General features: G+C 44.9%; 1 protein-coding gene across 6 annotated transcripts in view; it reads right to left on the bottom strand.

Annotated features, from left to right (window-relative positions):
- CNKSR2 (connector enhancer of kinase suppressor of Ras 2) overlaps nucleotides 1-23,772 on the bottom strand; it is a 537,182-nt gene that overhangs the window by 66,220 nt on the left and 447,190 nt on the right. For all 6 annotated transcript variants that reach the window (XM_073667499.1, XM_073667498.1, XM_073667500.1 and 3 more), the window contains 3 exons: nucleotides 19,037-19,104; nucleotides 15,756-15,856; nucleotides 14,618-15,146 (listed from right to left, as the gene is read on the bottom strand). In XM_073667499.1, the coding sequence (XP_073523600.1) occupies nucleotides 14,618-15,146; nucleotides 15,756-15,856; nucleotides 19,037-19,104 (698 nt within the window). The remainder of the gene's footprint in view (nucleotides 1-14,617; nucleotides 15,147-15,755; nucleotides 15,857-19,036; nucleotides 19,105-23,772) is intronic.

The raw sequence follows: 23,772 nt of genomic DNA, 5'->3' as shown, positions 1-23,772 counted from the left end.
GACATTCTGCATGGGGCATTATATGGGAGGGGGCGAAGGGACATCCTGCATGGGGCATTATATGAGGGAAAGGGACATCCTGTATGAGGGGGAGAAGTGATATACTGCATAGGGATTTATAAGGGGGGAGAAAAATCCTGCATGGGGCATTATATGGGGGGTGACATCCTGCATGGAGCATTATATGGGACCAGTATCCTGTACAGAGCAATTTATGGGGGCCAGTATCCTATACGGAGCGTTTTATGGGGGCCAGTATCCTGTACAGAGTGTTTTATGGAGGCCAGTATTCTGTATGGAGCGTTATATGGGGGCAAGTATTCTATATGGAGCGTTATATGGGGGCCAGTATTCCGTATGGAGCATTTTATGGGGGCCAGTATACTGTGTGGCGCGATTCGCCGATTTCTGAGCTATTGTAGAATTTACAATAGATATCGGTCATTATACTATATATATATATTTCTCTGCAGTATCTGTGCATCATGAATCGTGGTATATGTTAAAAAGGCCCACTGAGACTCTTTTCGCCCGGGCCCAGAAAAACCTGGAGCCGGCCCTGATAACTGGAATGTATTAGTAAAAATCGTTATACAACAATAGACACTAATCCTACAAATATAACAACATCCCTTCAGATCTTGATCATATAACATGCCGATAAACCTACTATATAATATTAAAGAGAAACTTTCATCAAGTTGTTGCCAACTAATCTGAGAGCAGCATAATATAGACTGTAAGGCAGCACTAGTCATCATAATGGGGAATACTCGCTTCGCTGCGACAATCAATGCACACATGCAATGTCTTTCCGTTTTTAAACAATGCTCAGCAGTTTATTACTTCATAAACCACAGTTCACACAGTCCATCTTAGTCCGCCACCGGCATGTTTACACACTTAACATCCGGGAGTCTCTCATGTAGCAGACAGGCCCAAGTGGCCCAAGTAACAGCCTTCAGCAAGGTAATAAAATAGCAATGTCCATATTAATGTCCATATAACATAGGGTATTACCTTTGCCGGGTTTAGCTGTCTCAGTCCATTACTCCGCCACCACTGTGGCTTTGCGGCTTCCCAGGTAGGGGTCTCCAGCCGTCGTTCCCTCAAAGGCCACTGACATCCACACAGGATCCAGGCTCTGCCTTTCAGGACTCTTACTCAAACCTCTGCCTTCTAAGGCCACTAGCATCCACACAGGATCCAGGCTCTGCCTTTCAGGCACCAGGCTTCACTCGGCCTCACTAGGCCTCACACGGTCGGTGTCCCACACACACGGGAACAGGCCTTACGCCTCTCTCACAGAACACACCTGTCTCCCATCAAGCAGGGTTTATATATGCATCCCGTGCACATACACACACATACTGACAGGACCTTGCTGATGTCACAGTCATGTGATCAGACAGACATTCTGTGCGTGCAGGACCTGTGCTATGTCACAGTCATGTGACCAGTCACCTGAGGGGGAAGGTACATGGTCAGGTGAGGCTATGTGCCCACGATGCAGAAATGAAGCAGAAAATTTCTGCAGCATTTCTGCATCTCCCTGGCAGAAAAAACGCATGCAGATTGTGCATGCGTTTTTCCTGCAGAATACATGCGGATCCACATGCGGATTCACATGCGTTTCCGCATGCAGATTGACAAGCGCTTTCCAGGCGATAGCATCACTTGGAAAGTGCTTGACAACTAGGTCACACTATATAAATCCATGCAAACGGCATGGATTTATACAGTGTGAACCGTAAAAATTAAAACAAATAAAGCTATACTCACCCCCGAGGCCCCGGTGTGTGCAGCAGCGCTCGTTCCTGTCTGGTTCCCGGCTGCCGGCATATCGCGAAACAGAGCGGTGAAGAGCCTGCGGTCACATGACTGTGACGTCACCGCAGGTCCTCAAGCGATGCCGGCATTCAGAGAAAAGCCTTCGGAAAGGTGAGTATAAACTTTATTTGTTATTTTATTCTTCTTTTTACAGGTACAATGGTACCCAGGTCTGGATGAGAGTCTCCTCTCCTCCAGAACTGGGTACCATCCGCACATAGAGACGCATAGAAGCCGCTTGTAAAAATGTACAGTCGCGGTTTCTATGCGTTTCAATGCAAGTCAATGGCGGGAGTTCCGCTGCGCTTCCGCAAAATTAAATGACATGCTGCGGATTTTTGTACGCAGCATAAATGACGCGCCCCCTGGGACATATTCCTTTTCGAGGGGAATACCCGGCACCGGATCAGATGGGGGGTTGTAGTCTCCGAGCGGCTGTGACCCGGCCCGTGCCCAGGGCGTCAAACTCAGTGTTGTGGCAGTCCTACAGATGTTATTAAGAGTTCTTTTGTGTCGACTACGCCACCCGTTGTGATGCGGTCACTGTGGCCGCCGCTGCAGCAGGGTCCGCTGAGGCTGATGGTGGGTGCGCAGCTTGGTGGGATAACCCCCAACGGGAGGGGTATAGCCTCAGAGGGGACAGGCGCAGAGGATGGGGGTTGTGGTGGTGTAGTGCAGACGGCAGTGAAGACAGAGTCGGGTTGTGCAGTTAAGGGTGTTTACTTACTGCAGATGTTGTACTGGTCACTCCAGCTGCTAGTGACCACCCGAGCCGTGCTGCGTCCACCAGGTCCTGGATCCAGCCAACCCCCAAACAAGTCCGGAGCGCGGCCCTGAGCTCTCTTTCTGTCCCGTTCTCTGGCCGTCCCCACCAGTAATCCACCTAGGTCCAGCTCCCTCGGGCCTTCTGTTGGGACACCCTTGGCCCTGGGTTCCCTGACCCTTCATGTGGTGTGCCTTCGGGGTGGATGTGATGGGTGACCGTGGCAGACGCTGCCCACGGTCTCCGGTCTCTGGCTGGGGAATGTTTTTACCCCCACCAGCTTGGGTTCCGGTACCCTGATGCCGACTCTTCACCCGGTGCTTTTAGTTGGGATCTCAGAGTCCTTCTCTTCTGTGCTCTGGGTCTCTCTCTTTTCTCCTCTCTCACTCTGGGTCTTTGTCTTTCTTCTCTCCTCTGCTCCTGACTTGTTCTCTGCAGCTGACTGACTCTCTGCATCTGATCCTCTGCATCTGACCCTGATCTTAGTTGGTGCCCACCTTATATACACCCTCTATGTGTGAGCTCAGGTGACCAGCACCCAATGAGCTCCTAACTTTACCCAGGCTGCTCCCCCTATCTGCCCCTACACTACTTGGGATGTACCACCCCCCTCCCACTCCAGCCAGGAACAGACTCGGTCGTACCTGCACATTTCTAAGTGGGAGTACCGTCGGTCTGCTCCTCGGAAATGGGATGTGTGTAGTGCATGCAGCCTACCGAGCTCAGTTCCACACTCCTTCCTTACCCGGGAGTGGAATATCACACCTCTGGGTTGAGGTGCAATACCCCTGTAGCAGCCGAATCCTCAGGGTGCTACATTCCCCCCTGGTAAATCACAGCACGTCCTCGGGCTGTAAGACATAAAACAACAAAACATACAAAAATTTTCATATAAACATATAAAACATATAAAACATTATATATATATAAAACTTTTCATATAAACATTCTCGTCGTCTCTTGTTTCAGGTTCCTCCTTCGGACACTGTGCAACGTGTGTCCGGGAAAAGTGCGACAGTCTCTTAGAAAAACTGGTTTTCCTATAAAACCGGTAGGGGGCGCTTTAGGACGCGCAACTATATACAGGGAAGTTGGCCGCTCTCAGTCCTCGGCCAGGTAGAGGGAAGGGAATGGCTGCTCACAGTCCTCAGCCTGTGGGATTAAGGGGTTAACGGGTAAACAGTTCACTCAGCTGGTCCCAACGGGGACTATATATAAGTATCAACAGTTTCTTTGGTACCCGGTCGGGTAACTATTTACATCTACTGCTCTGCCGCACTCAACGGCGTCTTCCTCCTGCTCTTTGCTTACAGCTGGTTGTTACTTCAGACCCGTCCGGGTCCTCTTGCTCCTCCTCCTCGCACCGCAACTCCTCCTCCGTCAGGCGGTGTACGTGGAGGGCGTAAGGTCCTTTGGCACACTTGTGCCGGGTGAAGGTGACCTCGTCTCCGATGTAGAGGTCACGACCTCTGTGCCCCTCCGGCAGATGGGACTCCACGTCTCTGCGCGTGACAAAGACGTCGCCGGGGGTGTTGTTGTCTCTGATAAAGCCCCACCCATGCTGCAGGTTAAACTTTATTACAGTCCCGGTGGTACGGGGACTGTGCGCTGCACGGGGGTCCCTCCTGGCCCGGCTCTTCTGCTCCGCGCTCCTTACTTGAGCTTGCTGTTCCCGGACCCGCCTCTCTCTCCGCTCCCTCGCATACTTCTGGGGCCAGATGAAAGGCTGCCCGTCCGGCCACGTGTGCTGGGCAAACAAGTCCTCTCCCAGACGCGGCACCCTTGGTTTCACGGGTGCGGGCGCGGTGGTGGTGGCGCCCGGGTTGCCCAGGCCTTGCGGCCAGGCCTGGGGCACCTGGAAGGTGAAGGGCACCGTTAGGACGGCGGCGCCCTGGGCTACCTGGCCTTGCGGCCAGGCCGGAGGCTCCGCGGAGGCAGGGGGCGCTGTTGGTGATGCGGCGCCCGGGAATTCTAGGCCCTGCGACCAGGCTGGTGGTACTTCCTGCTTGGTCACGCTCGGGGTCGAGGCGTGTGACGTCACAGGGGTCGCGGCGGCGGCTTCCGGTTGGGGCCTAGTCTGCGTCGGTGACATGGCGTTTTCGGGCACAGCAGGGGGACTTTCGGGCTCTGCGACGGGGAGCTGGGGCAGGTAAGCGGTGTCACGGCTTGGGGTATAGACGTCCCCTTTACCTGCCTCCATGCATTCGGCTCCCTTCTCGGCGCCGTCTCCGACCTTTGGTCCTCCCGCGCCATCCTCAGAGGCGGTCTGCTTCCTCATCTCGGCTGGCGTGCTCCGGGTCTTGGTTTGCTGGGCCATCTCACGGCTCCACTCCGCCAATGTCTCTCGCTGTACCCGGGCCATCCTCCGTGCGAGGCCCTCCAGGGCAGTCTGTGCACACTCCCGGTCTCGGGGGAGCTGTGCAAGGACCTCCACTAGGCCTAGTGGGGTCGTGGTGTCCAGCAGGCTCCTGACCAACGGGTCGGTGCTGCTCTGCTCTTCTTCCAGCAGGCTCCTGGCCAGCGGGCCGGTGCTGCTCTGCTCTCTGGACATCTCCGGGTGAGCTTCTCTGCTACTCTTCTCCAGGCTTCCTGCCTCCGGGTGCGCTCGCTCCAGACTGCTCCAGGCGGCACCCATCTTCGTTCTTTTCTTTCGTCTCCTCCCACTTCGAGGGCGGTCCCGGGGCAACTCGGTGACTGTCAGCTCCAGGGGTAGTTCTTTCACGCTGACAGACACCTCCAGCATCACAGTCTCTGTTGGTGGGGGCGGTTTCCACTTTTGGCGCCATTTTCTGTCCTGGCCCACGATGGGAGGCGGCCTCCTGCCCTCCTTTGGCACGCCCATAATGGCGTCCGCTGCTCTTCCAAGGCGGGAAATCTGCGGTTTTGGCGGGAAGCGTCGCCCAGTGGCGGGAAACTCTGCAGATGGCGGGAACAAGTTGGAAATGGCGGACAATCGGCGGGAAACGACTGGTGATGGAGTCCGATGGCGTGGACCCTCCGGAACCGGCGGGAGACTTCTTTCTGAGGTAAACTTGCACCTTTCTTCAGGCACGCAGTACCCGGGTGTTGCGGGCATGTAATCCTGCCGACTACGCCAAAGTTGACGCGCCCCCTGGGACATATTCCTTTTCGAGGGGAATACCCGGCACCGGATCAGATGGGGGGTTGTAGTCTCCGAGCGGCTGTGACCCGGCCCGTGCCCAGGGCGTCAAACTCAGTGTTGTGGCAGTCCTACAGATGTTATTAAGAGTTCTTTTGTGTCGACTACGCCACCCGTTGTGATGCGGTCACTGTGGCCGCCGCTGCAGCAGGGTCCGCTGAGGCTGATGGTGGGTGCGCAGCTTGGTGGGATAACCCCCAACGGGAGGGGTATAGCCTCAGAGGGGACAGGCGCAGAGGATGGGGGTTGTGGTGGTGTAGTGCAGACGGCAGTGAAGACAGAGTCGGGTTGTGCAGTTAAGGGTGTTTACTTACTGCAGATGTTGTACTGGTCACTCCAGCTGCTAGTGACCACCCGAGCCGTGCTGCGTCCACCAGGTCCTGGATCCAGCCAACCCCCAAACAAGTCCGGAGCGCGGCCCTGAGCTCTCTTTCTGTCCCGTTCTCTGGCCGTCCCCACCAGTAATCCACCTAGGTCCAGCTCCCTCGGGCCTTCTGTTGGGACACCCTTGGCCCTGGGTTCCCTGACCCTTCATGTGGTGTGCCTTCGGGGTGGATGTGATGGGTGACCGTGGCAGACGCTGTCCACGGTCTCCGGTCTCTGGCTGGGGAATGTTTTTACCCCCACCAGCTTGGGTTCCGGTACCCTGATGCCGACTCTTCACCCGGTGCTTTTAGTTGGGATCTCAGAGTCCTTCTCTTCTGTGCTCTGGGTCTCTCTCTTTTCTCCTCTCTCACTCTGGGTCTTTGTCTTTCTTCTCTCCTCTGCTCCTGACTTGTTCTCTGCAGCTGACTGACTCTCTGCATCTGATCCTCTGCATCTGACCCTGATCTTAGTTGGTGCCCACCTTATATACACCCTCTATGTGTGAGCTCAGGTGACCAGCACCCAATGAGCTCCTAACTTTACCCAGGCTGCTCCCCCTATCTGCCCCTACACTACTTGGGATGTACCACCCCCCTCCCACTCCAGCCAGGAACAGACTCGGTCGTACCTGCACATTTCTAAGTGGGAGTACCGTCGGTCTGCTCCTCGGAAATGGGATGTGTGTAGTGCATGCAGCCTACCGAGCTCAGTTCCACACTCCTTCCTTACCCGGGAGTGGAATATCACACCTCTGGGTTGAGGTGCAATACCCCTGTAGCAGCCGAATCCTCAGGGTGCTACATAAACGCTGCGGAAAAATCCGCAGCATGTGCATAGAACATGCGGAATCCCCTTGGGGACCATGGGGTGCGGATTACCTAGCGTTTCACAAGCGTTTCCGCTGCGGAAATTCCGCAGCATAAACGCTTGAAAAACGCTACGTGGGCACCCAGCCTAAAACACATCCTGGACCATTACCGTAATGCCAGCAAGTCGCTGCATTACAAGACAGAGACCCCGATTCCAGCGAGATGTCACTTACTGGGCGGCTTAGTGTACTTTTGATAATCCCCTGCTGATAAACAGTGATTTTATCACTAAAGGGCTAGTAAACCTGCTGCCATGTAGTCCTCCATATTCATGAGCTCTATATAACCCCGGCTGCACCACGGATCGGCCGTTTTCTGCCTGTGCACAGTGTACACAGAAAGCTGTTAATCAGTGGTGAGGACAGGGTTATACACAGCTCAGCAGTCAGAGAACTGGTAGATCTGCAGCAGATAAAACTACAGCAAGCAGCCCAGTAAGTGACGCATCGCTGGAATCACAGATTCTGCCCCTTCAACATGCTATTCTTAGATGGGGTAGCAAAAACCTGTTGACAGATTCACTTTATTGGAATACAAGGAGTCTACATGTCACGGACTTGTGATGATGTATTTAATTTTATTATTCAGCTTTATAGAATTTTGCAATGTATCACTGAGTAAAAATCTCAAACTATTTACATCCATAAAAAAAATATTTTTAAATATAGTATTATATACATCTGGGTATATTCTTTTTTGTAACTAGCAAGAAACCAAGTTATTTACATTGGTGGTATTGATTCCCATATATTATCATGCATTAAAATTACTTCTAAATCATAAAATTATAAAGACAAAATATAACATAAGTTGTTATGACTTATTTTTTTATAGTACCGCGTTCAAAAGTCATAGCAGTCATTGGTTTTAAGGTTGAAGGGACTCCATCAAGTTCAGCCTATATCCTAACATGTTGATCTAGAGCAGGGATGTCAAACTCAAACACACAGAGGGCCAAAATTAAAAACTTGGACAAAGTCACGGGCCAACCAGTATACAGTATAATGAGCCCCACACAGTCCTCCATACAGAATAATGAGCCCCACATAGTCCTCCATACAGTATAATGGGGCCCACAAAGTCCTCCATACAGAATAATGGGTCCCAAATAGTCTTCCATGCAGAATAATGGACCCCACATAGTCCTCCATACAGAATAATGGACCCCACATAGTCCTCCATACAGAATAATGGACCCCACATAGTCCTCCATACAGAATAATGGATCCCACAGTCTTCCATACAGAATAATGGCCCCACATAGTCCTCCATACAGTATTATGGGCACCACAAAGTCCTCCATACATAATAATGGCCCCACACAATCCCCCATACAGAATAATGGGCCCCACATAGTCCTCCATAGGAATAATGACCCAACATACAGGTGGTGGTTCTGGTGTTGTGGGCCAAATAAAAACACCTTGCGGGCCACATTTGGCCCACTGGCCAGAGTTTGACATATATGATCTAGATGAGGGCAAAAACCCCATGAGGCAGATGCTAATTGCCCCATTTTAAGGGAAACATTCCTTCCCGACACCACATACGACGATCAGACCAGATCTCTGGATCAACATCCCATTACAGAATCTAGTACCAATCACCTGTAATGTTATATTTTTTAAGAAAGGGTATCCAGGCCTCCTTGTACTTTTGTAGTGAATCCAGCATTACAAGATCATGTGGCAGAGAGTTTCACAGTCTCACTGCTCTTACAGTAAAGAATCTGTAATCATATAACCCAACTTACATCTCTCTAAGCAAGAGAGCGCAACACTTCAGATTCAATTATAGCATAATAGTTCTATGATAATTTAATTGCAGGAAAACTATTGAAGTGCTTCCTGGCGCCGCCAGGAAGAAGCAAGGCAAAACGCGCGTTGGGGAGTGGGGAGCTCATTCAGAGTTCACACGTGGCCCTGTGCTTTATGTGACAGGTAATTCCTTTATATCATTGTTATCTCTAGCATTTTGCTAAGTTAGCTGTACGGCATATATCTTGGCACTATTTGAGTTATCATCTTAGCAAACCATGTGCTAGCAGCATTAGTGTTTATAGCATGGTCATTTTGGGCAAATTACATTATCATAGACTGTCAGCCTGACAAGCTAGTGGGCGATTTCTGCCTTTTCTAATTCAGGAGCATTTCACAAAAGTTAGTTTCATGAGGAAGAAATTTAAATTATTGGATTACCTTGAGTCAAATGTACATATGTTTTATATGAGGATATGCTTTCTTAATAGTTCATTATGCCAATATGGGAATATACCCCTGTGATGTTTTTATAACTACATATCACTTGAATTATCAGATTTAGTATGACTCATTATTTTTTGTGTCATAATTAATACTTAGAAAAGATCAACTTGCTATTTCGTCTTGTAGGTACCGTGTGTAATTTCACATCATTACTAATCCAGTTTTTGAATTGTTTCTCTGTGTGAGTCTCCCCGTTTGCTTGATTGGAGACACCTTTTTAATATTCTTCTGTAGTTTATTTTTAAAATGTTTTTCAATAAAGAGATTATTTTATATTAAGCACTTCAATAGTTTTTCTGTGATTAAATCATAGAACTAGTATGCAATAAGTAAAGAAATCTGTGTCTGTGATTATGATTGAACCACCTTTCCTCTAGACATAGAAGATGCCCCCTTGTCATTATTGCAAGCCAAATTGTAAAACGATGAATAGAGAGATCTCTGTACTGTCCCCTCATATATTTGTACATTGTAATAAGATCACCTCTAAGCCTTAGTTTTACAAAACTGGATAACCCCAAAGCTGATAACCCGTCTTGGTACTGCAGTTTACCCATTCCCTAAAAGGGGCTCAGATCAACAGATCAGCGGATCAACCATCCTAAGCAATCTGTATGGGCATGTAGGTCATAGGAAGATGAATAAATGATACCTTGATATCTGCGATCTGATGTCTTACGCCAGAGATATTCATGCTTTTCTTAAATGTACATGAGCTGTTCAGGACTATGGGCCAGACACTGATCTGCATGAGAATCTGCCTCCAGAGATTATTGTGAATGAAAGGGGAGTTACCAGTGTGATGTGTAATGGCCGCTCTCTGCTCTCCTGATCTCACTGCAGAGCTGTGTGTGATTATACCTGACACATCTGCAGGCTTCTCTGAGCTTCAGCATCCATCTCACAGGCAGACAGAGTTGCAATACAGCAGAGCTGTGAGAGCTGCAGCTGCTAACGTGTTTGTGATGATACGAAATTCAGTTCTCCTGTTCTGGGTTAGTTACATATCTCATACTGGTAACGCCACCTTTCATTTATAATAATCTCTGAAGGCAGAATCTCATGCAGATCAGTGTCTGGCCCATAGTCCTGAACAGCTCATTTACATATAAGAAAAACTTGGATTTCTCTGGAGTAAGACATCATATTGCAGAGATCAAAATATCTTTTTATTCAGCTTTCTATGACCTGTGTGCCGATATAAAGAGGGCTTAGTTGGGTTAATCCTACTGACAGATTCCCTTTGATAACTGTGATGATACAGTTTATAATCTTTATCAGCCAGACGTCTAGATTTGTTAAGCCAAGAGAAATACACTATTGTGTTTTTGTTGACTTGTAAATGTATGTGTATTTCTGTGGCTGGGGAAGGTCAGACCAGTATTTGTATAACCCTGAATGCTGTCTTCTCTTTGATTCTGAAACAATCATGTTTATTTACAAGAGTCCCTACATACCAACTATGTAAATTGATTAGCTCAAACAATGAGACCTGAGCCCTGTGAGTAATGCCCTCCTTAACCCCAACCTGTGACTGATGACCTTTACATGTAAAAATAAAAAGGGTTTTTCTATCCTGCTGAAAACTGACTTGAAACAGAAATTGGAAAAAGACTTTACAGGGAGAGTCAAGGGTCAGACTCTCTGAGACCATTAGAGACTCTTCAGGAGAGTAGTTTGTAGCATGGCTTTACCCAAAGAAACACAGATTTGGATTCTACATGATTCCAGCCTAAGGGTATGGCCCTGACTGGAAAGATACATCTCTGCTCCATTGACCATCAGAGAGCCCATGGATACATTTGCGGAGACCAGGTTGAGACGATGAAGTCACCTGGCCCCATGGATATGTTGTTTGGGGTTGCCAGATGGGATCCTCCGGTCGCCTGGAACCCATGGAGACGTTCAGAGAAGCCAAATTGGGACCAAGCCAGTCATTTGGCCCCATGGAAGCTCTCTGAGAGGCCAGGGTGGGACCCTTGGGTCTCCTGGCCTTGTACCTCGATGGACTGCTAGCTTCCTAAGCTGCTGTTACCTCCTTTCTGTGGGGGCCCACCAGAAGTGGGGGCCACTGGTTGAGGTAGTTGGCCCTGGAAGTCCCAAAGTTGCAGCTGTTCTATCCCAGGCGGGCCAGCGGAAGGATGAGGAATGTGTAATGTTGTACCATCTTGGGTATTTGCTGGGACTGTTCTGTGTGTATACTGCCTGTTTTGTGGTTCAATAAAGTATTGCCACACTGTTTTACCCTCACCCTGTGCTGTCTGAGTGCTATTACACCCACAATAACCTTGGTTGCTCTTCTCTGCAACCCCTCTAGGTCAACTATGTACTTCTTATACACTGAAGCCCAAAATGTACAGAGTATGCTAAGAACTAGTAGAAGCACTAGTGACTTGTATAGAGGAAAAACTATGTTCTTGTCATGAGCATCTATTCCTCTTTAATACATCCCATGATTTTATTTGCTTTAGCAGCAGCTGCTTGGCACTGTTCATGAATGGCACCACCACTACAAAAAAATAAAGTTTACACTCACCTTATATGAGCGACCGAGTCCACTCCTCCCTGCACACAGAGTAGGAAGGCACAGGCAACGCAAAGCAATGATGCTATTGCACCATCTGTGCCAGAATGCGGATATCATGTAGGCCCTAGGCCTACAGCAGCAAGGGGACTACAGGACGGAGATTATTATGTTAGGTAGTGTAATGTTCCTGCTGTGCTACAAGATCTAAGGTTATCAGATTATATCATCTTGATACCAATACAGTTTAAAGTGACAGACAGAGATCTGGGGGACATGTCCAGGACATGTGTATTGCCCTGCATCTTCAATGCTAAGACACCTCTTCTACTTTCATTGTTTTTCTTTTGTAATTTTGAGCCCCTAAGTATTTTGCACCCTCGGCAACTGTAGTCCCCCAATACTAGATCACTGCACTGAAAATATATCAAAGGACATTATTAAATATAACGAAATATATCTACTGGTAGCTGATTGAAAAATAGCAAGAATTATTGTCATTGCACATTTCCATCACCAATTCATTTTGGATAAAATTGTGCTTTGTCTTTTATCTTGGAAGCTTGTGTCCATATATTTGACAAGACTGAGTCATCGCGGCATAATAAGTGTTTTTTTCACAGTGGCATTCATCAGCTGCCTTCAATACTAAACCCCTATTCACTGCCTTGAATAAACTTCAAGCAATATGAACCTCGCAAAGAAGTAGCCTAGTGATGCCCATACTTCACAGTTTTATGCAACGCTCATTTTAGTGAATATGTTTACGAATTCTCAGTTACATTTCTATATCTTCACAGTTATCGGCACTCACATAACCTGCATATAGTGAGTGTAAAATGTAATAATTACAAACTCATTTTTAAGCAAACCTTACTACCTAGTAATTAAGGCCAATATAATCATACAACAGAATCTGATCTTAAATGAGTTCTCTGGACAACACGTGAAGCTAAACCAACAGGGGAGCAGAAGTGTTCCAGCTTCCTAATATACTCTCTGCTACAATTCGGCCCACTGTTTTCAAGGACAATACTTATTGGACAAGGGAACATTTACTAATGACCTATTCATGGAAGAAGAGACTTTGTGGATGTAGTCCCTTATATTTGTCCTAGACTAGACACTAAAGTAAACATAACTAAAGGTCCCCATAGACAGAGTAATGTTGGCTGAGCCCACCCACATCGACGGATATGGCCGACACTCTAATGCATATGGGGGCACTGGCCAACTGATCATCATGGAAGGTTTTTCGATTGGTCATGTTTAATCTTGGACTGACGATCTTATTGTTCTCCTGGAGATAGGCCACCAGCACAGATTGCTTTCTCAAAAAGAACACAGGAGTACTCGGCTTCTGTGTAAGGGAGAGATGGCCAATCTGCCGAAATATTGATTGGCTGACAGCAATCTAATGTGTATGGCCAGTTTAAAACCTCTACTCACTGCTGTAATCATAGTTCTAATGGTCGGCTCTACTAGGACTTTTCATTTGTGAATGCAGCTCCTCCACTCCAGAAAAGTCTTCCCCAGCACTAACTATTTAAGTTGTCCCCTTTGTGATTGAGCTTAGTGCTCAGTAATTTCACACCCACAGAGTGTGACCAGTACAGAGCTTGGACAAGAAGTTGAATAATAATCAGTGTCCAGCTTCCTATTACAGCAACAATGTGAAGCCCAGATACTTAGGGTGGTTATGAAGTTGAGTAAACCACTGTGCAATGAGTATCAAACAGTGCCGTCTTCTCTGCCCTAACCCATCCGGAATACAGACAATACTCTTTTCTGACCCCTACACCATAAACCTTTATCTGACCTAAACCACGAGTGATGCTACCAGAGATATTAAGCCCTCAACCACCAGGAATCTTACATGGATCTCTTAACTATCAGACCAGTAGAGATTTTGGCATTTATATGTATTTAATTTATTTCTAGACAATTAATATATCTATTCACCTGGCCGCCATCCCAGATTATGCATTTCACACTGCTGGCAGATTATTGGAGCTCTATCTAGTAAAACAAACTGGATGCTATAAGGCCCTTTATTGTATAGTCCAGTGCTCTGATGGTTCATTTTTATGCAATTTGTCCTGGAGAAACCATTTAATTTCCAACAATAAGTAGGCTCCTATGTGTCATATATGAATAACGCTTGTCAAAGCTCATACACCTGCCTACTTTTAAAGACTATCTGTACAGAATGAACACATTGATCCACAGAAAACATCGCAACATAGGTAGTGAGCTTGAAGCTTAAACATACAGTATTTAGCACATAAAAGCATCAAATGAGAGACATTGGGCTGTACGGACTGCTGAGTGCTTTGTGGAAACATGGTACATTCACATATGTATAGATGTGGACGATGCACTCTGGGTGTGGGTTATAAGTTTAGAAGAAAAGGCAACTTCTATGTATGGAAACACTAAATGACACCAATACACTGTTTATTGCGGGGTCCTCCCAAACTGTGAGCATTTCAGTTCTTTGCTATAAAAAGATCAGTTTAGTTTCTTACAAAGAGAATCCATTACTTGGAGTAAAGGAGAATGTAAATGTAAATGCTGGAGAGAATGGCTGCTATTACCTCTTGGAGGCAGCTATAATTATGTAATGAATCACTTCCCGAGCATTGTGCTCTTTGCGATTACCAAGTGCCTACTGTAAGAAGATGTAAGGACAGGCTGTGAACAGAGTTCCTATTGTAGCTATTTGTTTATATGATGTATGCGGAGCCATGACGTGTTTAGTTCATTCATATGTCTCTATTTGATGCATTAAGTACATCTACGTTGGCATCCTTTGTACTCGGGAACAATAAGTGCACTTACTGGCTTCGTCTGGTCTTTCTGGCTCCCGGGAAGTACATTCCTCTTCCGTTTCTTCTTTCTGGGGAAGTTCTGTTAGTTCCAGTATACTTACTGGGGAAAGAGGAGCACAATGGCTCAGGCCGGCATCTCTTGGTAGTGTAAAACTGCGTGGCTTTGCCCCACTGCTACTTAGTACTTGTAATCTGTTCCCTTCCACTAAAGGAAAAGGGCCATAATGGTCCTGTTGATGGCATTTTGGAGCTGGAAGAGTGGACTGCCGCCTATGATCTGGAGATGCCACTCCTGGTTCAGTGAACACAGAGTCCTCAAGAGGAAGAGTCTGAAGGTAATGAAGTCCTGAGCTGGTTAATGGCGTTTCAATTAAATCTTGCCAAGATCGTCTCTGGCTGGCAGTTTTGCGCACTGGAGAATCAGTGGTGCTTCCTGCTGGTTCCTGACGGTATTCCTCATGGGAAGAATGGGACTGTGAGGTTTCTGTGGAGGATAATCTGCCGTGTTTCTGTTCCACAAAAGGGCTTGCACATGACATCTAGAAAACGATAAAAAGAGAAAACAAAAAAAGGGAAAACAAACATCAATATCTAAATGTACTTGAACAACATTTCAAAAAAGGTTACATTTAGAAGAGTTTCTAATATAAGCATGTGGAAATACTTTTATTTCTAAAGGTGGCCCAATCTGAAGATACCAGCTGTCATCCAGGGTCCAGCACTCCACTTCCGGCTTGTGTTTCCTTTGTTGGGACGTCATTAGTGCGGTATGTAAAGAGGGATGCCCGATTGGACTATTTTCATAGCTAAATCTAGGACACAGATCACTAATGACATACTAACACTGGAAACTCTTTCCTGTGTCGGGCACAGACTCCGGAGCGTAGCTGTCAAACCTGGGACCACTGCCGTTACCTTTAGGTCAGGGCACCTTTGTTATAAAAGATGAAAAATAAGGAAGTGCAATGTAATCATATTGGTAAAATATATATATATTTTTTTTACTGTGGACTGTACTCCAAGCACACTGGGCAAAACAGATATATTATGTCATATATTAGGATATCATTGAGGAAGTCACAGCATTTTGATATTTACCCCCTCTTCTTGAATTGACCTGTGTAAATATCCATGAATACATTACTTACTGTTGCAGGTCTTGGGTAAGTGTCATATGGTGGTGGAGGGCTGTCTTGTTTTGGAGTTGATGGAGTTTCTGCTTCTTCTTGGTCACTTTCACTCCAGTAGTCTGCAAGACACAGTAATACACAACACCTGGTTTACCATAAAGATCTCTACTCTGAGAAGACCACCCATGTTCTGCAGCATAGGTGCTGTACATTGGCCATCTTCTTCGAGAGCACAACCCCTCCATTGCGCATTGCAATTTTGGTGATTTTTGCCTCAAAGAAAAACATCAGATGTTAATTATTAGGCTAATTGTATTAATTGCATTTAAGTGAACATATTAGGTAGGAAGGGGGCTGGAAGTAGACAATAAAATGAATCTCATCAATGAAAGTGGAAAACAATGATTCATTTACTTAGCAAATGTCCAACTTTATATAAAAAAGACCAATAATTATTATTATTTTTTTTAAATTAAAGGGAATCTGTAACCACTTTGGAGTTATCAGACTTCTACTATGGCCATACAGGGTATAGAAAAGTAAATCTATGGCCATAGTAGAGGTCTGATAACTCCAAAGTGGTTACAGATTCCCTTTAAAGAGTTGCACCTTTACTTGTTTTTCTAATTTAAAAGGTAGAATGATATAGCACATGGCAGCTTAGATGCCATAACTTGTGCCCACACTCACTAAGAGGGCTGTGGCTTTTCAGCTGCTTTGTGTTAGTTCCAATTGTTAAAGGTAGAGGAGAAGCTAGACTGTAGGAAATAGGAACAAGGAATTACACACCAGACTTATTGGAATCTGTCCAAAGGATCAACCCCCCAAAGTCGCATATATGGGCATGTAAGTCTTTCAAAGCCAAATCCATTGACACCTTCATATTCTCTACTGTTTGCTGCATTCCTGAGAAATTGGCATTTTAATTCATATGTAAATGAGGTGTTAAGTGCCCTGGGTGGGACAGAGAATTTCCATAGCCTCTGGCCTTTTAAGGTTGTTACCCTGCCACTATCTTCCATTTTAGCTTGACTGATACCTGTCACACTAGGTATGGGGAGAACCCAGCGTATACCACGGGAAAAGGGGAGGGAGCCCTACAACTAGGGAAAGGGAGAGTGGAGACCCCTAAAAAGATCTGACGACAAACCCAGACTCCCCTATAGACCCTAAACAGGTTCTGCACCTATAACCGAGCAGGAAATCTGGCCCTAGCTGACCCTAAAGGTTAGGCCCTAGGAACGGAGTGGAAGGGGTGAGCGCTAAGTCAGCCCCACTACAACTAAAGTACATACAGGGGAAACAAACAGGGGAATACACTTCTCGCCAAGATGACACCGGAGAAAGCACGGCAACAATCCACGAAGGTAATTCTAGTTGACTACTAAAATACCAGGCCTAAATAGGTATAACAGCAACTCTTTGAGGATCTGAATGTATTTAAGAACACAGGAAGGAAGTGCTGATTAATATCAGAAAGGTGAGGATACCTCAGGGTCCTAAAGAGAAAGGTATAATCCCCAACCAAGGTGAGGATCACCATTGGGTCCTAAAGAGAGAGGAATAAAGAAAAGCTCAGGGAGATATTTGTAAGGCCAAACGCGGCAACCTTTTACAGCCGGACACGTTTGACTGTCTGTCAACCCTGACACACCCGTGACAATAGCTCACTGTCTGTGTAATGTCAAGTGCCAGGCAAGTAAATCAGACAGAGAGCTATAAATCAAGATAAAGAGGCTGGTAGTGGCAGGGAAACAACCACAGGAAGCAGAAGCTTGGGAAATGCTCTGTCCCATCAAGGCACTCAACACCTCATTTATATATGAATTAAAATTCTGGTTTCTCGGGAAGGAGCAACACATAGGAGATATGAAGGTGTTGATGGATTTAGCTTTCAAAGACCTATATGCCCATAAATCCTGTTTGGGTGGTATTGATCTTATATGCATATTTCCTTTAAAAATATTGAACATTTTATTTACCTCATCAGGGTTTTATGACATGCACCTAGGATAGAATTTTTCTTCAGGCTTATGACAAAAATTTATTTTGGATGGAAGAAACTAAGTATACAAATTGTGAATGCACAGAGGTTGATGCGCATAACCATGCACTACTACCACTATGAGCCTGTTGAATTGCCCTGTCTGAAACGTAGCTACATGTCATGAAATCCTGGCAGCTTATATAACCCACAGGATGAATGAAAATCAGTTCAAATAGTTCCAATTGACTATATTTCCACATCTAGCTAATGCAGAAAATAGCATTATGTTCTTGGGCAGCACGGTGAAGTGTAGCGCAGTAAACAGAATACGCTTTGGTACACAAGGCACAGGTTATTTTTGTCCAACACACATTAGATGACCACCCACACATGTCCAAATGCCACATTATCTTACAGGAAACATCTATTTTTAGATACAGACCAAGACATTTACCGTATATACAATGTGTGGTTTTATATCTATATCAGTAGAAATATGGTAAATTTATTTTATTTTGGTTTGCATTTCCAAAAGCTATAATAGGCTTGGTTGCACAGGAAACTTTACATTGCTTAGGCAAAATATGCTTAAAGAAGTTGGCCACAACTTTTTATTATGCCCCCAATGTATCCCCGCGGGACCCATAAGTGTCTTTGTAATTACCTTCTGTTGCAGGTTCTGCCTGTGACCGGCGCTATCAGTGGCCGCTCACAGTCATCACGTAACCCGCGCTAACGTCACGACAAGTGAGGCGTGACTCAGTGCTGGGGTCCCCGCAGTGGCTGCTGGGTTGTGGGCGGGGTTATTCCCCGCGTCACACCCAGCATCCACCGCGCGCTTTCCGAATGAATGGGGAGATGTAGAGCGCGCGGTGGATGCTGGGTGCGACGTGTGGGGTAACCCCACCCACAACCCAGCATCCAGCGGTGGAACGCAGAAGAGGGACCCTCGGGGGTCACGTGATGCCTGTCAGCGGCCAGCGATAGCGCCGCTCACAGGTAGAACCTGCAACAGAAGGTAATTACAAAGACACTTATGGGCCCTAGGGGGATACATTGGGGAGGGGATAATAAGTAGTGGACAACCCCTTTAAAAACACTAATATGAGAAGCAACAAGCATTTAAGTGTTTCTCTTAAAGGGACAGGTATTAGAACACAGGCTCTGTTTTTTATTCCCAGAAACCGAGCCACCTTTTTCCTTGGCGGTATCTGGTATTGTGCATCAGCCCCATTAATGTTAATATCGCAGAACTTCAATACCAGACACAGGATATAGGGAAGGTCAGTTTTGGTCCAAAGACTATGTTCACCTTGATCTTGCTTGATCCGCTCTCTTTCTGCATAGCCAGAAGCAGCAAGGTTAACTCGACTGATCCACCTGAAAAAGAAAATTAATTCAATGTGTACTACCAGCTGTAATCACAAAAGTGAAAATATGTTTTACAGATTTATATTACATATTCTACTAATACTATTTTTAGAGTGATATATATTGCCAGTTACAGTGGTGTGAAAAAGTGTTTGCCCCCTTCTGATTTCTTATTCTTTTGCATGTTTATCACACTTAAATGTTTCAGATCATAAAACAAATGTAAATATTTGACAAAGATAACACAAGTAAACACAAAATGCACTTTTTAAATGAAGGTCTTTATTATTAAGGGAAAAAGAAATCCAAACCTACAGGACCCTGTGTAAAAAAGTGATTGCTCCTCCCTTAAAACATAAATTAACTGAAGTTTATCACATCTTTGGGAATATATACAACACTGAATGTAGCAGTATAAGACACTGACCATATTCAGACCCGCAAGTAAACAGGCCAATGAATAATCGTGTGCTTATTATATGGACCAATATGGAATGGCAGACCATTCGGTAAGACACATGAAAAAAGAGAACCACCGAATGATAGGTCCAATCAGACAAAAGTAATTAATTAAATACCTTTATTAGAGTTATGGTTAAAGTGACACTACATGCACAAGGAGAGCCGCATAACAGTGACCATACAATGTAGTTACAATATATGCTATAGAGCATGCAGGTAGATGCTAGAGTAAATAAATACAATGTACTAAAAAATGGAAAACGGTACAGAGTAGACTTAGATCACCAAATGGGCAATAAAAGGTAACATAAAGATGTCCACATCATGATAATATATAACACTATGGAGGGGAAAATTCCTCTATACTCCATATCAGTGACAATTCATGTATGCCATACCCATCTATGTAGTAATCAAAGTAATCGATCTACTGACTCAAAACATAACGAATATATGAAAGAGTATATGAAAGAGTATATACCTGCATGCTAGTCAGCGTAAGTAGACAGGCACCAAGCGGCGTAGCCCCGACGCGCGTTTCGGACACACGTCCTTCGTCAGGGGGTAGCGTCCATAAGAACCAGCGTGTATAAAAATGTCCTTTTATACATCGTTCCTCTATATAATTGTTTTTACAGCTTAATCAATATATCACACGGCCAGAGAAATACATGTGATCTATGTACATATATTATATGTTCATGGATGACATGTATAAATATGAGTTATGTTTCTTTTCCATTTTACTATATTTTGCACATGTGCTGTATAATATGTATACATGTATGTATGCATGGCGATATGGCATATCTGTACATATATATGCAAGTTCGGTATGGGCTCTCTTATCTACCTCTACACTTTATTAATTCTCTTCCCTGCCTATATTTGATCAAACTTATATTTGGGATATATTATCTCCCTTGAATATTATCTTTAAATACACGACTTTTTCTATCTGGTCTTCATTCTTCTTCTTCCCCCTTTTTTTCCCCTTTTTTATTCACTTCTCTGCACGTGAGCACTTTATGATATGGATACATATATATACACATGCATATTTATGTATGTGTATATATACTCTGTGGTACCTTTTATAATATACATCATAATGTTTATCTGGCCATCTCAGGTCTCTTACACTATTGCACATGTCCACTATATTCACTTTATTACGTAAGTTTAATCTCTCTCCTCTCTATACATACTCCTTAATGTCGTTTATATATGGATCTAATATAAGATTATATTTATATGAATTGCATGGCCACTTTATTTAGTGTTGCACTTATTCACTTTATACAATTTTTAATATTTCTATTCTATTTGTGGCGTTTCCACTCGTCTCCTGCCCATTTATTGGTCCTGTCCTTCCGATCTCCCGTTGTGTAATTGATATAGTGGACAGATTGGTACCCATGGCTACGGGTAGGTGTTTACACGCATGCGCCGTCTGTGCTCCATGAGGCTGCGGTCACGTGTCTCTATGCATCAGGTGACCCGGGTCACGTGTGTTCCCGACGTCAGCTGATGCATGACGCGATGCCCGCGGCTTCCGGTCCCTCCGGCCGGCGCATGCGTGTACATCAAACGCTGCCTGTATACATCGGCGGACACACAGCTGTACGCGCCCGCCTCGATTTAGGTCATGTTTGCGGGTGGCCTTAATTATGTAGGATATCCGGTGCCTGCCGATTGGTCGCATCAGTATTTTTATACACGCTGGTTCTTATGGACGCTACCCCCTGACGAAGGACGTGTGTCCGAAACGCGCGTCGGGGCTACGCCGCTTGGTGCCTGTCTACTTACGCTGACTAGCATGCAGGTATATACTCTTTCATATACTCTTTCATATATTCGTTATGTTTTGAGTCAGTAGATCGATTACTTTGATTACTACATAGATGGGTATGGCATACATGAATTGTCACTGATATGGAGTATAGAGGAATTTTCCCCTCCATAGTGTTATATATTATCATGATGTGGACATCTTTATGTTACCTTTTATTGCCCATTTGGTGATCTAAGTCTACTCTGTACCGTTTTCCATTTTTTAGTACATTGTATTTATTTACTCTAGCATCTACCTGCATGCTCTATAGCATATATTGTAACTACATTGTATGGTCACTGTTATGCGGCTCTCCTTGTGCATGTAGTGTCACTTTAACCATAACTCTAATAAAGGTATTTAATTAATTACTTTTGTCTGATTGGACCTATCATTCGGTGGTTCTCTTTTTTCACACATCTTTGCGAAGCAGAGTTCAATTTCCCTAGCCACACACAGGCCTGATTACAGCCACACCTGTCGCAATCAAGAAATCATTTAAATAGGACCTACCTAACAAAGTGAAGTAGACCGAAAGATCCTCAAAAGCTAGACATCATGATGGGATCCAAAGAAGTTAAGGAACAAATGAGAAACAAAGTAATTGAGATCTATCAATCTGGAAAAGGTTATAAAGCAATTTCTAAAACTTTGGGACTCCAGCGAACCACAGTGAGAGCCATTATCCAAAAATGGCGAAGACATGGAACAGTAGTGAACCTTCCCAGGAGTGGCCAGCTCCAGTGACCAAAATTATCCCAAGACTGCAGCGACGAGTCATCCAAGAGGTCACAAAAGACCCCACAACAACATCCAAACAACACTTGCCTCAGTTAAGGTCAGTGTTCATGACTCCACCATAAGAAAGAGACTGGGCAAAAATAGCATGCATGGCAGAGTTCCAATGTGAAAACCGCTGCTGAGCAAAAAGAACATGAAGGTTCGTCATTTGCCAGAAAACATCTTGATGATCGCCAATACTTTTTGGAGAATACTCTGTGGACTGACGGGACAAAAGTTTAACTTTTTGGAAGGTGTATGTCCCATTACATCTGGTGTAGAAGTAACACAGCATTTCAGAAAAGGAACATCATACCAACAGTAAAATATGGTGGTAGTGTGTTGATCTGGGGCTGTTTTGCTGCTTCAGGACCTGGAAGACTTGTTGTGGTAAATGAAACCATTAATTCTGCTGTCTACCAAAAAATCCTGAAGGATAATGTCCGGCCATCTGTTTGTGATCTCAAGTTGAAGCGCACTTGGGTTATGCAGCAGGACAATGATCCAAAACACATCAGCAAGTCCTCCTCTGAAAGCCTTAAGAAAAACAAAATTAAGACTTTGGAGTGACCTAGTCAAAGTCCTGACCATAATCTGACTGAGATGCTGTGGCATGACCTTTAAAAGGGCGGTTCATGCTCGGAATTACAACAATTTTGCAAGGATGAGTGGGTCAAAATTCCCCCAGAGCACTGTAAAAGACTCATTGCCAGTTATCGCAAACACTTGATTGCAGTTGTTGCTGGTAAGGGTAGCCCAACCAGTTATTAGGTTTAGGAGGCAATCATTTTTTCACACAGGGCCCTGTAGGTTTGGATTTCTTTATCACTTAATAATAAAGACCTTCATTTAGAAACTGCATTTTGTGTTTACTTGTGTTATCTTTGTCTAATATTTAAATTTGTTTTGTGATCTGAAACATTTAGGTGTGACAAACATGCAAAAGCTAAAGAAATCAGGAAGGGCGAAAACACTTTTTCACACCACTGTATTAAACTGTTTGACTTTATAAAAAATACAGAATAGTGAAGCCTTAACAAAAGTGAATTCTTATTGTTAGCTGGAATAAACCCAGTTAGAAGATTTTATGATGAGTCATATGAATAATGGCTTATAAGAAAATTGCACCAATAAGTGTTTTGAAAATAAGCAGATAAGTGCTTTATGCATCTGTACAACATAAGCCACAGAACTTAATGCTTTCCACCAAAGCCAGAAAATCAATGATGCTGTATATTCGTTTTTTTTGTTTTAAAAAGGAGAGTATGGAGATGCCATTATTGAACTAATAAGTGACAAGGAGGTGTCCTTGCCCCTTTAAGGGAACCTGTCAATAGGATCAACCCTCCTAAGCCATCTGTAAGGACATGATACCTTGATATCTGCAATCACATGTCTTATTCCCGAGAATTCCACATTTTTCTTAATATGTAAATGAACTGTTAAGATCTATGAGAATCTGCCTCCAGAGATTATTTTAAATTAAAGGAGGAGAGACCAGTGTGAGACAAGTAGATCAGGAGAGCATACTGTCAGTCATTACATGTCACACAGGTAACAGCCTCTTTCATTTACAATAAGCTCTGGAAGCAGATTCTCAT

The sequence above is a fragment of the Phyllobates terribilis genome, unplaced genomic scaffold, assembly GCF_046119375.1.
Source record: "Phyllobates terribilis strain yellow unplaced genomic scaffold, ASM4611937v1 Scaffold_2__4_contigs__length_985480577, whole genome shotgun sequence".
In the NCBI taxonomy this organism is placed as follows: Eukaryota; Metazoa; Chordata; class Amphibia; order Anura; family Dendrobatidae; genus Phyllobates; species Phyllobates terribilis.
The sequence above is the reverse complement of the archived record's forward strand: the minus strand, read 5'-3'. Positions and strand labels throughout refer to the sequence as shown.